The 16,658-nt window shown below is 43.4% G+C and overlaps 1 protein-coding gene across 5 annotated transcripts in view; it reads right to left on the reverse strand.

Annotated features, from left to right (window-relative positions):
• The window catches only part of LOC138106162 (pituitary adenylate cyclase-activating polypeptide type I receptor), a 142,596-nt gene that overhangs the window by 71,044 nt on the left and 54,894 nt on the right, over nucleotides 1-16,658 (reverse strand). For all 5 annotated transcript variants that reach the window (XM_069006289.1, XM_069006291.1, XM_069006292.1 and 2 more), the window contains one exon: nucleotides 10,729-10,834. In XM_069006289.1, the coding sequence (XP_068862390.1) occupies nucleotides 10,729-10,834 (106 nt within the window). The remainder of the gene's footprint in view (nucleotides 1-10,728; nucleotides 10,835-16,658) is intronic.

Consider the following 16,658-nt stretch of genomic DNA (forward strand, 5'->3'; position numbering starts at 1 on the left):
CAGGTATTTTGACTCAGAGGATTTAATTTGTTTTAACAAAGGTAAGGTTTTACTGCAACCTGAGATGCTTCAGGGGATTGAGTTTCCAATCTGGGTAGACATGATTCTTCTCTAGGCCCCGTGACAGAATGTCTTGATACCCTAAGGAATACACCTGCACCTGGTCCTAAAAATCTCCAGTGTAATTTCCTATTTCTCTTGCTTCAGGAGCTTATTGGACACTAGAAAGCAATTTACAGGCAAAGTCTAGGGTTCATCCAGGGTTTCTCTGAAATGTAACCATTGCCAGTGAGGAGAAATCCAAAGTCCATCAGTGCTGCTTTCTCCATGTTTCATCACTGGACATAAAGATCCTAGAAACCAGTCAACTGTGCCATTGCCTCCAGCAAGGATCGAGCTCTCTCTCTCACTGCTATGTTTTCTCAGGGACACAAACAGTCTGAAGCAGCAAGAAAGCCTTGCTTTGTCAAAACATCCAGCAGCCAGCCACAGAATGCGCCATGGGAATAGGAACAAAAGAGCATTTTCACTGAATTCCCTTTTAAAGAAAGATCCAGTTGTCTGACACCTGACTCATTTTTACAGAAGCGTAACACGTTTGCAGGACCTTTATGAAAACACAAGCTCCATGCAAGGAAACACTTTTTTTGTTTCAGCACTCCAGAAGAGTGCAGCTGCTGCCTGCTGGGATGGAGCACTGGTTTAAAAGGAGCTGACCATCACATGCCACTTATCAATTATCGCTCACTTATAATTCAGATGACTCCTTAACAGCTTTTTTGGGAGTTTTTTTTTAGCTATGGTAGTACAGATGCTAAAAAACTGGATGAGTGAGTGTTGTCACAGCTTCCAGCTGCTCACGACTCTGCTGATACTGACAGATGAAACCATCACTCATTAATTGAGTAAGTTCTGCTGCTTCTCATCATTCGTTTTTTAACTGCAGTGGCCTGGTAGAACGTGACTGCAACTACATGTGCAGCTCACAACTGCCTGGGGCAACGTGAATTAGAATTGTACCTCTGCCCCACAGGTAAAACCAATTGCAAAGGCATCTAAAATCATTTTGCTTGGTTTGTGTTGGAAGGGACCTTAGAGATCATATCAGTCACCCCCACCATGGGTAGGAACACTTTACACCAGGTTGCATCTACTACGCTGTGTATTTGAAAATGTTCATTAAAAACCCCAAACCAACCAACCAACCAAGCAAAAATAAACAAAACACAAACAAAAATCCCCTGAAAGTAAACAATGTGTGGGGCAAACCCTCACACTTTAATAATCTCTGCATATACTGGAAAGGAACTGCCCCCTTTGCTCTAGATCACCATGTACGCCATGAACTAGATGGTTAGAGTGGTCTTCTTCATAATATTTAAGTCTGGACCAAAGAAAAGAGAGGATTTAATGAACTGGATGTCACCATAGAAACAAGGAACTCACAGGTGGAACTGTGTAAATAATGGATATTTTATTTTTAAACACACACTCACAAAAATCCCATTCTTTTCAGTTAAGTCAGAGTTTTTCCTTCATTTTGTCTGACAAGAAAACAGAGAGTTGGACAGGCAGAGAGGAAATTTCATTTTTAGCTTTTTATCTTGAATTTTATCATTTCTTTGCTTTTATCCCTAATCCAGTTTAAGTACCAATACTTCTGAAACAATGTTCTGTTGAACAGAACAATATGAAATGGCCATATATTTTCATTTCCCAAATTTGTTAATGGCTGCTGTTTTTCAGCCTCAATTATTTTAAAATGTAACCTTAACCCGCATTTTTCAATGACTAAACTTTTATTCAATCTAGTTCCCAGAAACTCATCCGAGTCATTATTGTACCCAGCTGCCTGGGCAAATTCTAATTCACATTTCATTTTCTTTTAACTTATGTTCCTTGCCCATTATAGAAGGACTTCCTGGCAATTCTGGAGATGACAAAAGTAATGGCTTTGAGAGAACCAGGTGGGAATTATCACATGAATATACTATGGGATGGGAATAGTGGCTCATACATGTGTTTCACAGCTAATGGTGTTTTCAGAGCTGGAGGTATTAAATTCCAGTACTTTTCCTTCCCTTCTTTTCTGAATGGAAGTCCAGCAAATGCTGAGAAGATGATTAAACTCAGATTTATCAGCAGGGCTTGCAAAGGTGGCAGTCCTTGTTTAAACCACCACAGTGTGTTCCTGCTGCTCAAGGACATAATAGAAATTTCTGCCCCATTACAGCAATTTTTACATCTTTTTCTCTGAGTCACCTTCCCTGACCATCCCCGGGCTGATGATCACCTCACCTAAGCTTTAACCAGCTTAGAGAGTCCACAGGGCTTAACTCGTCCCCTGGGCTCCCTCCTGAGTCAGGGGAGAGAGAAAAAGGCTGTTCCAGAGAACAATTTATCCACAAATGTCAGGAACCCAGAGGAGCTGGAAAGGAATAGCTCTAAGGAAGGAGCCACGGCTCTAAAGGGTTCAGACTTCGTTTAGGTCAGAGAACTGAGGTGTTACTCACTAACATCCAGAAAGACAACTTCTGTTCCTGGAGATGAAGTGGTGAATAAGAACTTGTAAGGCTTGAGGTTAAGATTCTTCTGGCAGAGACTGAAGAATCCATATCTGTCCTATGTGGGAAATCCATGGCAGAGCTGTGCCCAGGTGATGCAGGATGCACCTGTGGCCCTACACTCTCCACATGGCCCTACACTCTCCATATGGCCCTACACTCTCCATATGGCCCTACACACTCCACATGGCCCTACACTCTCCATATGGCCCTACACACTCCATATGGCCCTATACACTCCATATGGCCCTACACTCTCCATATGGCCCTACACACTCCACATGGCCCTACACACTGCATAGCCCTACACTCTCCATATGGCCCTACACTCTCCATATGGCCCTACACACTCCACATGGCCCTACACACTCCATATGGCCCTACACACTCCATATGGCCCTATACACTCCACATGGCCCTACACACTCCACATGGCCCTACACACTCCATGGCCCTACACACTCCATGGCCCTACACACTCCACATGGCCCTACACACTCCATGGCCCTACACACTCCACATGGCCCTACACTCTCCACATGGCCCTACACACTCCATGGCCCTACACTCTCCATATGGCCCTACACACTCCATATGGCCCTACACTCTCCATATGGCCCTACACACTCCACATGGCCCTACACTCTCCATATAGCCGTACACACTCCACATGGCCCTACACACTCCATGGCCCTACACACTCCATATGGCCCTACACTCTCCATATGGCCCTACACACTCCATGGCCCTACACACTCCACATGGCCCTACACACTGCACATGGCCCTACACACTCCATGGCCCTACACACTCCACATGGCCCTACACACTCCATATGGCCCTACACTCTCCATATGGCCCTATACACTCCACATGGCCCTACACTCTCCACATGGCCCTACACACTCCATATGGCCCTACACACTCCATGGCCCTACACTCTCCACATGGCCCTACACTCTCCATATGGCCCTACACACTCCATGGCCCTACACACTCCACATGGCCCTACACACTCCACATGGCCCTACACTCTCCACATGGCCCTACACACTCCATATGGCCCTACACTCTCCATATGGCCCTACACAGTCCATGGCCCTACACTCTCCACATGGCCCTACACACTCCATATGGCCCTACACTCTCCATATGGCCCTACACACTCCATATAGCCCTACACACTCCGTGGCCCTACACTCTCCTTTTGGCCCTACACTCTCCACATGGCCCTACACTCTCCATATGGCCCTACACACTCCATAGCCCTACATACTCCATGGTCCTACACACTCCATATGGCCCTATACACTCTCCATATGGCCCTACGCACTCCATAGCCCTACACACTCCATATGGCCCTACACACTCCACATGGCCCTACACACTCCATAGCCCTACATACTCCATGGTCCTACACACTCCATATGGCCCTATACACTCCATATGGCCCTACGCACTCCATAGCCCTACACACTCCATATGGCCCTACACACTCCACATGGCCCTACACACTGCATAGCCCTACACTCTCCATATGGCCCTACACACTCCACATGGCCCTACACACTCCACATGGCCCTACACACTCCACATGGCCCTACACACCCCTTTGCCATGGCTCAGCACCATCCCATGGATAGCACATGGCACTGAAGACAAGGGGACAGTACATTAAGGAATGATTTTCTCGAAATTGAAACACACGAGATTGCAACCACACTGTGCTCCCTGATGAAAAATGGTCCAGAGATTTCCAGTCTAGTGGCAATCCAGCTGGGCCTGGAAGCAAAAGCTGTAGGATCACAAAAACTCTATTTCTGCTCCTAGCACCACGATCTCAGCTGGGAGTTACAACACCAAAGGAATATCCCTGCTCATCTCCCATCAGTATTGTGTCTAGGGTGCAATGTGGATGGCATTTGAATCTCTCTTTCCAGGAATTCCTCACCAGAAAAATTACTGTTGTACTGTCTGCCTCCCCAGGAAGAGCATCTAGGTGAATATAGCTTGGCTTTGTATTAAAGAGGGATGAGAAGGAAACATCCTAAAGGCTTTTCCAAGAAATGTGCTGCTGGTTCACCCACTGGAGGTTTGTCCTGCCTGCAGCCGGGTCTAGCAAAAAATCTTTCCTTAAATGATTCCAGGGCAGTTTGGCTGTGACACAACACCCTTTCTTTCCCCTGCCAAAGCTGATCCTGAACTTTTCCAATGGCAATGCACTTCCAGGCTTTCAGCCTCACTGATGTGACTGAATTCACAGTAGGTCAGCATCAACATTTTAGCTTCAGCTGCTGCATTGGAGGAAAAGATTCTTTATGGAGCTGGAAGCTTGGTTTATGCCTGGAGTGTGAAGATTTTGGTCATTATTACCAACAGAATTCATTCAACCCAACTTCAGACCTCCACAATGTTGTGTTAATAGGCAAGGGAGAAAAATGGGCATTTGTCACACAACCTTCTCAGCAGGAGGTGGAAGCAGAAATAGGGCAAATTGAAGTTCTGTAAGTATTTGTGTCAGTGAGTTCTGATTTTGACCTCTTGACTATAAACTCAGTTTCAATATCTATCACTGATAAAGGTCTCTCTATTTTATGAGTCCATTTTGAGGTGACATGAATTTTTTCACTCTATCACATGACCAAACTTAGAGAATCACAGAATGGTTTAGGTTGGAAGGGACCTTAAAGTTCATCTAATTCCAACCCTCTGCCATGGGCAGGGACACCCTTCACTATCCCAGGATGCCCCAAGCTCCATCCAACTTGGCCTTGGACACTTCCAGGGATGGGGCAGCCACAGCTTCTCTGGGCACCCTGTGCCAGGGCCTGCCCACCCTCACAGGGCAGAATTTCTTCCCAGTACCTAATCTAAAGCTACCCCCTTTCACTTAAAACCATTCCCCCTTTCCCAAAAACATCTAAAAAGCATGATGATAAAGTCAGAGAAATTCAGCAATGAGCTGAAGAACGAATCAATGCTTGGAAAACAGAGATCAGTGAAGCAGTTTTTCTTGCATTTGCCTGAGAAAAAGCAAAGCTCGATCACAGCTTGGGTCCCCAGGGGTGCACAGGAGATTTGTTCAGATAAAGACTCTACAGAATGGATGCCTGAAATAAGCACAGACCCTGTGTCTGTCATCACATGTCCCTGGCTTCTCCCTCAAAATTCTTTCTTGTTCCTCCCATCTCTAATATGAATTTAGCAGAAGACACTTTATGCAGTGTCACATGGATAAATCCATCAGTGCAAAGAAAAGCATCTTTGACCAAAGGGAGATGTATCCAAGCAGATCAAAGCTATCTAGGTCTGTATCCTGCTTAAAAAGGAGCCACAGAGGAAACTTTCAGGTGTAGAGACATTTTCTTATCTATACCCTTCCAACTCCAGGAATTCATTAGCTTGGATTCAATCCTGGTCCTGTTGTTCTTGGGCACAGCTGCTTCAATAAGGGAGACACAGTGAAGTAATGTCTTCCCAGTGGTGCCAGGAGAAATAACAGCAGATAATTCAAAGGCTCTGAGAGAACAAGAAGCTGATGAGACACTCAATAAAAAATGTGAAACTGAAAAAAACAAACCTGCTCCATCATCTTTGTGTGATGGAAACATAATTCAAAATCTCTCCCTGCATCACCACACTACCTTCTGATTGCCATCTCCTACCCCCGTGGTGCCCTTATCAGCTTCTTTCCTGTTGATTTACAGGGTAACTTTTAACAAGGATTAGATGTGATTCCCTGTAGGAATCATCACTTCCTTTCAATTCCTTGACATGCCTGGGAATGTCGCTTCCTCTCAACATCTTTCAGAGGAAGGACAGGAGTGGGGCTGCAAAACGAGGGCTGCAAGTTAAAGATTGATTTGACAGGGAGTCACGAACCACATCATCACCAATGAGGCCTCATCACTTCTATTCAAATTCTCCTGCTGAGCTCACTTTTGTCACACCTTGGCTCATTCCAGGCTAGTGCATTTTAAGCACTTTGAGCATTAAATTTTAGGCACAAATCTGCAGATCACTCAAGGAACTCTCCCACCATTTGAGAGAGAGCCACGTTCAAGGGACAGGTATGGAATACCCCATTCCAAAAGTGGAAAGCAAGACAGGGACAGGCTGGGAAAACTCTTTCTTGCCAATCTACAGCTGGAGGTGTTCTCCATTTCATCAGCAGGGTTCTTTCCATCACAATTCAGATTTTTTGGGGGGTAATCCAGACCTCCAGCAGGACCTACTCAATATATCAGAGCCAGAAGCTAAAGGTGGGATTTGTCTGATCAAACGTAGACACTTAAATGTGATTATTTAGAGCTGGGATGGTCACCCTTAATTCCATATGTGTCCAGAGGGAAAAAAGTAGACATCATCTAATCTACATTGAGGAGAGAATAAATGTTTGTCTCAGGCTCTACTTGGTAGACATCCAGAGCTACAAACTGAGGAAGGTGACTTGCTCATTTGTAGTGCAGATGCACTTGCAGGTATCAACATTTAATTAGATAAATCCTCTGCTAAATGCACATAAGCCAGGAAACTGTCATTAATATCTGAGTAACTCCTTTGTCAGTCTTTCCTAGCCCCAGGGTTGGGAACAGGTCAGAAGAGTCTGGATGGGAGAAACAGAAATAAAAAAGGGTGGATCAGCAGTGAGATTCATCAATTCTGATCTGGCAGAAAACACCTGGAGGGTTGGTGAGAGCTAGAAGAGGGTCCAGCACAAACTGGGGCAGCTCCACAGGAAGAGAGGGATGAAAACTCAAACAGAGGAGATTGGAAACATTGATGTAAGAAATAGCCCGGCTCCACTGCCTGGGGAAGTTGAGTATGAAGTAATCACTGCTCTCCTTCCTTTCTTGTCTGCCTTTGGCTTTCATTACTCTGCTTTATCAGTTTAATTCCTTCTCCAGAGCAAAGGAGTCAGATTCTGGGTCCTGCTGAGATTTCATTTCCTTCAAATTCTCTTTTTCATTCAGGCTGTAAGTGATGACTGAATGGGGACGGACACATAGGGTCAGCACATGCCCCCTATTTCTTCTCATAGAAAGTTTCCTAAAGAATTTAAAGCATTTAAGAGGAAGAATCCATCATGAAACTAATGGAAAAAAGAAACCAAACAGAAAATCTCAAGGCAATCATTGCCTCTGAAGCATTAAAGGCATGGCACAGCAGCAGAAGGAGAGAAAACAGTGCTGTGAAGAATAAAGAAATAATGAGCAGAACATCTGGGCATGAGAGGCAGAGTGGGAGAGAAAGGGGGAAACATCAGAAACCCCATTTGGTCAATGTTTGTGTTCACCAAACACAGCAAGGGGGTAAAGCCAAGGCAGCAGAGCTGAGCTCCTGCCAAATGGAGGAACCCATAAGTTGTTCTTCCTACTTTTCCCCCCAAGGACAGGGCTTCCCATGCAGAGAATTATCAGTGCAGAAAACAAGGCCTCTAAACAACAGCAGAGATAATAAATAAATATAATTAGCTATTTATAATATTAAATAGTATTGCCATTATTGTTTTTGTGCCATGTGGACACCTTGGAGAAGGACTCATGAACTCTAACATTTTATATTCTTGTTCTTAGTCCTGTAGAAATATAGAACACAGAGACTGTTCATGTCCCAGATCCAAGTTCTGTACGTGACCCTCTTTGTGTCACCTGCCACAAAAGGGGGATTTTTCTTTCACATCACAGTCACTCGCCCCTACAGAAACAGTTCACAAGCCCCTACAGACTTCCTAAAAGCTCACAATCCCATTTCATACCTTGCAGCCACAGTGAGGAGAAATAAATTCTCAAAAAATGTGTATACTGAATTGTTCTGTGGGAACTTCCATGCAGGAATAGTCAAAGAGGGGAAGAGGTAATTGTGAAAAAACAGAATTCTATTCACCAGTCAGGAGGGATTTCTTCCCTCTTTCAGCTGTTTCTGACAAGCAAAGGAGTTATTTCCCATCTTTCTCTTTCTTTGAAAGAAACAAGCTGGTAACATTTCTCCACTACCTGCCATCATTAGTAAGTCTTAGTGCTGAACAAACAAAAATACGTTCAGCAATATTCATTTTCCCCAAATAAGAAACAGTTTGTGTGCAGCACGAGAAATGCAAGAGGAATCAACACCCGGCACTTATGACTGCATAACTTCTGGAAAGTTACTGCATCTTCAGGGAGTTTTGTGGTGAAACATCTCGCAAAAATTTAACCAGTAAGGAGGTGATAGAGTTTTGTTGATATCCCATCCTTTAACTAAGGAGATAAAGCTTTGTTGGGAGGGAGGGTGGCAGGATCTGGCTTGAAGTAAGCATCATATAATGAAAAGTGAGCTTTGAAGTCAGGATTTAAAGAGTTTAGAGTGAAATGTTGTAGTCCCAGAGGTGAAATGAAACAAATTTAAAACATATCTACAAAAATTAAGGAAAAAAAATTAAAATATTTAAAACTTAGAGGAAAAGGACAGTAAGCAGGATCTATGGAATGAAAGGGCTTTCAAACAAGAAATACACCAGAATCCTTCACTGGAAGATTAATCTCTTGGAGGGGATATGGTTTCTTTACTCAAAGCCACATAAAGTATGGAAGTGGTTGCCACAGGATGTGGGGAAAAACTCAAAGATGCTCAGCGAGCCTGGGAAAATCTTCCCAGCGACTCAGCCTGCAAATACTGGGGGAGCAGAACAGGGAGCAGCTGGGTTCTGCTCAGAGTGAGAGCCTGAAAGGATCCAGTCCCTTCCTGCCTGAGTGGGTGATACAATTTAATCACATTGAGATTCAAAAGCCTTTCCAATGGCTCTGGGCTTCCTCTGTCTCTGAGTTGTGTCCTTTCAATTTGGAACAGGCAGGGGGAGGAGTTCAGTGTGAATAGTCCCCAGCTGTCAGGGTTATTCTGGATTTGGGTGATAAAGAACAAACTGGCTGGTGAAATGGTCTCTATTCACCTGGGGAGTTCTACGAATTCCTGAATCCAAACAATAGCCATTGCATAAGAAGTAGGGCTCATGATCAGCTCCTGGCATCATTCTGGGGGTAGGGGATGAGAAACAGGCTTTTTTTCCCTTTTTTCCTTGCTCCACTTCTGGACCAGGGAAAAACTGGGAAGCTCTTCTGTAAAGCACAAAGAGGATCTCAAAACCACATCCCTGGGGGTGAAATGAACTGCCTGAAGTGCACTGAGCTTTTCTCACTTCCACCACAGCACACAGTGTGTCGGCCCAGAGCTGAGCAGCAGAATGGAAATGAATTTATGCATGAGATGAACAGCAGGACCCTGATGGGAACACTCCCCTCTGATGGAAACACTCCCAGCAGCTAAAATGCAGAACGGTTTGCTTTAGAGGACACTGGTAACACAGATATCGACGCTCTGCCCTCCTTTACTTCTGCACTAAAATGTGCTGCAAGAAAAAGGGGAGGCAAATCTCCCCTCCTTCATCACACACAATGTGTTTTATCGGCTTTTCTCTGCGGTTTTATCAATTCCAGTCACAGCAGAAGCAGTTTGCACAGGACTCAGTAAATGGACCCTGATTTCCAATTAGTTCCTTTGCCATTCTTTGCCCTTCTCTCCTTGGTGCTGGCCACAGGCAGCTGCTGCTGCAGTCAGGAGGAAATAAGACAGGATATTAAACTATAAATTTCTTCACTCGCTGCCTCAGTTTCTTATCTCAGCAATAGCACAAGTATCCTTCATCAAGATTACAGAGATCCCAATGTTAATCCCTGTAAAGGGCTTCAGATCATGGGAGAGATGCACAAATTATTACTGAGATGAGGAGGGAAAAGGAGCTGCTCCAGAGCAGCCCTTTGTGTCACATCCTGTCCCCAAAGCTGCTGTCATCCAGGAAAAAATCATCCAGGTGTCTTTTCTTTTTAATTTTCTTTCTTCCCTTTTTTTTTTTTTTTTTTTTTTTTTTAGGTTTTGTAGACATTTTGTAACTGCATTACCTAAAGAAACAAATTCCTGACCTCTGATAACAACCAGGAATGGTTCTTGTGCACCCCCATTGATTGAATTTTTGTCCTTTCAACATTTCCCCGAGCTCATTCAGCAGCAGTGATGCTCCTCTTACCATGAAGTGTTTGCTTCGACACTGCTGAAAACCCCTCCAGGCACCACAGGAAATGGTGAAAAACACTTTGAATTGTCAGCTCAATGTGCATGAACTGAAACTCACCTGGAGAAGAGTCATTGAGAGGGTTCAGGGCCGTCGCCCTCCGGATCTTCTCCAGACAAGTCTCTTGCTCCTTTTTAATGATGCAGTTGGAATGGGTTGCTGAAACCTGAAATATGGGGGGAAATGGGAAAAAAAAAAAAAACACCCAGTTACAAAATTAAAATAGTTGCAGTTACAAAAAAACCAAAAACATTTAAAAAATTAATGGTGAGGTTATCAGGAAGCATCAGGAAGATTTAAGGTTCCATTACAAGAAAAAAAAAAAGAAGGAAGAAGAAAGAAAAATATCATTAAAAGTTGAACAAAAACTGTAACAAACTTTATTTTCTTTCCTTCACTTTTACTCTTCTTTTTTCTTCTTCTTCTAGCAGGTCTAAGGTAAAATGAAGTAATTTAAATTCTCATAAATTATTTGGGGGTTTTATATTGTTCCTCCTGTCAAAATGTGATTTATAACATGTTTGGTTTTTTTTATTTAATTCCTTCTTCATAAAAAGCTGAAACAAGGGTATCTTTAAATAGAGAAATAATTTAAAGAGGAATCAGGAATCAATTTAGGCTTGGTTTGATCCTCCACCTGTTTCTTGTGAGTCTTCACACAATTCATTAAAATCTCTCTGGAATCCAAACCAAATTAAAAGCTGTTTCTCTTATTCTTTCACCTTGTTCATTCCTCAATGTTAACTTTATTTACTCCCAGAGAATTCACAGCAAATTCTTTTGCCAAAAAGAATACAATGCCAATTAAACCAGGCTGGCTTGATCCAAATATTTTCCTTCTCTTTTTCTATTTTTCTACCTTTAACTCTCTAATACACCCCACTACAAGAAAAAAGTAAAGGGGGGAAAAGAGAAGGGAATAAAAATTTCGTTTATGAGAGGAACTCTGCAGCCAACACAATCCAGGCAATCCCAAAGCAGCAACAAAATAACAATGTGACCATTTCTGGAAATCAATCCAGGATTTCATTCCTATAGCAGCCAGGGGCCAGGGAATATCAATTCAAGGAGAATAAAACCTCAGGTTTCATAAGATCACTTTACAGGGGCACAGCTGAGGTTCAAACCCCACTCAGTGAAAAACACCACGAAAATCAGTGCCCTGGCTGAAGGTGGGCAAGGTCCTGCTGGTTCACTGGAGCAATTTAGTTATTTCTTATTTCCCATCCCATTTCCTGCACTCTTGACAATGGAAAACCACAGAGGAAATGGAGTGTGACCCGTTTCCCCTTATCTGCTAAGTAGGGACAAGGAAATAGGGAAAGAAATACCCAAATTTAAGCTACTCTGGGTTGTTTTGGCGCCCCATCTGCACACTTCAGCTTTTCTTCCCTCACTTCCCAGGGAATGGAGTGAACAGCTGGGATCAGGGATGCACCAAAATGCCATCATGCACTCAACACACCCTGAGAGCAAATCCCAAGGCATGTGAAATCCTTTCAGCAGCTAAAGTGGCTTATAAAAAAGGGGGAGAGAAATTTTTACACAGGCAGTGACAGGACAAGGAGGAACGGTTTTAAAATAAAAGAGGGGAGATTTAGATCAAGACCCAGGAAGAAATTCCTCCCTGTGAGGGTGGGGAAGCCCTGGCACAGGGTGCCCAGAGAAGCTGTGGCTGCCCCTGGATCCCTGGCAGTGTCCAAGGCCAGGCTGGAGGGGCTTGGAGCAGCCTGGGATAGTGGAAGGTGTCCCATGGCAGGAGTCTGGAATGAGATTTCTCTTTAAGGTCCTTTCTAACCCACACCATTCAGTGAGTCTGTAATAATCCGGTTTGATGGTGCTTGTGTTGTGCTTTTGTTTGTGTGATGATGCTCTGAACCATCTGCACACTTCCAGCTTTGCAAAAAGCCACCACCCCTATTTCAGGGACAGAGGGGGTTTCCTGATGAACTCTCCTGGAAAGCTTTCCTCACCATTTGTAGGAACTCATAATGCTGCACAGTTTCATCATCTCCAAGATCCCAGTAATAAATTTCAGCTATTTTCCCCCAAGGGACACACCAGGCACAACCACATTAGATTTGTTTGTCTTCAAAACAAACATGGTTCTGTTTTAAGGGCTCCCAAGTGCCTGGAAAAGATAAACTGTCACAGATCTCTAGGATCTCCCAAGAACATAAGGGCTTTTGCTACATCATCCCTTAAGCCTCCCCAAAGACAGAGAAAATTGCATTGGCTGACATTCAAATTCTTACAATATATTTTTAAAAGATAAAAGGGAAATAGCAAAGAAACCCAGAGTTCTGCTGCTAGTGCAGGTTCACTCTCCACAGTTGCCCAGGTCTGAAAGGAGTGGCCAGGGTTTGTCCCAATACACAAATGTGGCAGCTTCTGTACAGCTCACCAGGTACCAGTTGGAAAAGCTGTTATTTAGTAATAATATTGTTATTATTATTACTATTACTACTGCTAATAATAATAATTCATTGTCTATGCAAGCAGGATGTGACTGAACAAAAGGAAATATTTCTTCCCACACTTATTGTTAACTTGCAGAACTTACAGAACGCTTCAGCTTGAGACTGTGGATGTTAAATGCTACACACAGATGCAGATATTTATCCAGAGTCCATCAAATGATGGAGGTTAGGGAGACACTAGCACAGGTTATTCCAGGCTGCCCCTGGATCCCTGGAAGGAAGTGTCCAGGGCCAGGCTGGATGGGGATTGGAGCAGCCTGGGATAGTGGAAGGTGTCCCTGCCCAGGGCAGGGGGTGGAACTGATGAGGTCCCTTCCAACCCAAACCATTCTGTGATTCTGTTCTAGAATACTAAGAATCCCTATGGCCATGTCCTCAGAGACATTTGACAAGCAGGTTTAGATTCAATCCACAGTGAAAAGACAAAAGAGTGTGATTTATCCTTACTTTTTTTTTGGTATCTTCTTTGCTAGATCTGTATCAAAGCCAGGACTTGATTGATTATAAAGCAAGCCAAAGGTTAAAAGCTCAGACTTTACTGTTCTCCTTGCAGACTGGCACATCTAGTCAGATGTCTCTGACTAAACTGATTAAATTTAGTCAACCGTATCTCAGTAAGTCTGGCTTAGGAGGCTCAGGTGGGGACAGAGAGAGCACCAGAGCCACGTGCTTCACCTGTCCCTGCAGCTTTGCTCAAGCTTTCAATGCTGCCAGATTATTCTGATGTGACTTCCCATAACCAACTCTGTGCCATTTCGTAGCACTTCATCAACAGATTTTACAAAAATAATTTTGGGGAGCATGGAAACTGAAACAGAAAGCAAAGGAAGGGAGGAAGCATCAACCTCAGTGTCAGAGGAGAGAACATGAGCTGCCTGTCATCCATCCTAACAAGCAATTCCGTATCTGGGAAAATCAAAAAGGCTTGGATTGTTAATAACAAAAAGTTTGTCTGTTGAATGCAGAGAGGCTTTAATGTTATCACATTTTCCTGAAAGGATCCACGGCTTTGATGTTTCTCCATTAACCATGGAGTGGTAGAGCCTTTAGCCTGCCAAGTCAGGCCCAAGTGGCAGTGTAAGCTTGAACTCCACGGCCTCCTGATCCCATTTCTTTTGCCCCCAGGACATTTGCAATTTCCTGTGTTCAGCAGAGACAGTCTGGTTTCAGTTTCCCAGAAGAGATCAATGATGTGTGCAGTTAAAGTGTGTTTTGACACACACGAGAAAAACCAAGAATCCAAGTCGACAGTGCATGAAATTCACAGGTTTTTGAAACATTTATTACTCTCAATGAAGTGAAAGATTTTGACTCGCATCAGTTTAGAAAAGGTGTATATTCATTTAGATACAAAGACAGCAAAAGGGTCAATATCTGTTTAGTTCTGAGAGAACACAAGAAGTTGGCAGGACATTGTAGATGTACAACAAATTCAGAGCTTTCATTTTCCTTCCTTGGCTTTTATTAAGGTGGCCAGCACAAATATAAACTGCTGTGTGCTGTGTGTAATTTCCAGCACTTAACTCTTTGCTGTTCCCTTGGCATTATGGTAAAATTAATATCAGATTTTTATATTGCAACTTATATATTTACAATAAATTTGGTCTATATAATTATATTTTTCATATATTTATATAATATAAATTTGGTCTATATAATTATATATATATACCAACAGTGCAGAACAGTCCAGCCACAAAACCTGAACTGTCCTTGACTACATTCAGTTATTCAAAAAATACCTTTTTGCCCATTTTATTCTCAGTAAGAGTATCACAACTGCTATAAAACTTGATTTCCCTGCACGAGTCAGCTCATTGGATCTGCAGAAGTGAGATGTCACCAGTATTCCTGAGAAACTCCAGGATGAGAAAATCTGCTTTGAAGTCCTAGTAATGACATGATGGTGAGCTGGGAATTCACTTGGCATTTCTATAAAGACCAGACCCAATATGGTAATTCAGTACCCCTGGCTGTTCTTTCCTCTTCTGCATTTTTGTATTGCATTGCTGAAGTCCTGACTTTTAATTTTTTTTTTTTTTTTTAAGGAATGGGAACATTTCCACTCCATTCAGGATATGCCATATCAGGCCCTGTGACAATGAGAGAGGTAAAGAAGGACAGGTAAGAATCAACAACAACAACGACAGCAAATCTTCATTAAATCCTTCATGGACATGGCTTTACATCAACACAAAGATGAATTAGGGTGTGATTCAACTTTTGCCTAAGTGTTGTTTCTAAAATAATGCAAGAGAGGAGTTTAATCTGCAAGGTACATGAGATCACTCACTTCAAGCTGAATTACACACATTTTACTAATTCTGTTATGACTTCCAGTATTGAAAAGTTAGCTTCAGAAATGATAAATTGTTCTGTGAGCATTGCCAAAAGCAGCTCACTTTGTCATGGAAACAACACCGTTAGATTGAATCCCCGTTCTCACCAAGCAATGATTCAGCTGGTCACACCAGGGCCAAGATTGCAAAATGTTGTGTTAAAAATAGAGGGGTTTGGGAAGGAGCTCTGATTGTCTGGATTTTTTTCCAGAACTGATTTGCATCATTGCTGGGCCCCACAACACCAGCCTGGCAGTCCAACCAGTTGCTGTCCCCAGAAAGGTCTGAGGTTTGTCACTTGGCTGCGTTTTTTGTCTTCCTGTGTAAATGGCACCCAAACCTCTGTGATTTCAAACTTCTCACTGAGTGAGAGGGTGAAGCCATTGGAACTCATTCAAACCCAGCCACAATGGTGCAATCTGCAGCAGAGTCTCGACACCATGGTTTAAGCAAATTGTTTTTGCATGGTTTAAGCAGGGAAAAAAAAAACAACCCACCAGCAGAACCCGCTGCCAAGAAAAGGCATCGATCCCTTTCAGAGTGGCTGCTGTGAATTTAAGATATGGGCACCTTCTAACACTGATGGCTCCTGGAGAGAGGCACATCCCACTGCAGATGAAAAAACAGCAGTAGCACATTCAACAGTTCCCTTCTCGCAGTGGATGCCTTCTGAAGTGAATGCTGGACAAAAGATGTGTTACACAACATGGGGTAAACCTGGTTTTGAGTTTGCCTGAACTGTCTTTTTGTACTATCATAGAATTATGGGATGGCTTGGATTGGGAGGGACCTTAGAGGTAATTTTTTTCAATTTTCCTGCCATGGGCAGGGACACCTTCCACTATCCCAGGCTGCTCCAAGCCCTGTCCAGCCTGGCCTTGGACACTTCCAGGGATCCAGGGGCAGCCACAGCTTCTCTGGATACCCTGTGCCAGGGCCTCCCCACCCTCATGGTAAGAATTTCTTCCCAATATCCAATCTGAACCTACTCTCTTCCAGTTTAAAGCCATGTCCCTTTGTCCTGTCACCATAGGCTCTCATAAACAGTCTCTCTCTGTCTTTCTTGAAGGTTCCCCAGTTGTAAATCCCCTCTTTGAGCATTGTGAAGCATTCCCAGGAGAGCTGAGGACTTCCACGGGAAGTATCATCTTGGATCAAACCAACTGATCCC

Source organism: Aphelocoma coerulescens, chromosome 2 (genome assembly GCF_041296385.1).
Source record: "Aphelocoma coerulescens isolate FSJ_1873_10779 chromosome 2, UR_Acoe_1.0, whole genome shotgun sequence".
Taxonomy (NCBI): domain Eukaryota; kingdom Metazoa; phylum Chordata; class Aves; order Passeriformes; family Corvidae; genus Aphelocoma; species Aphelocoma coerulescens.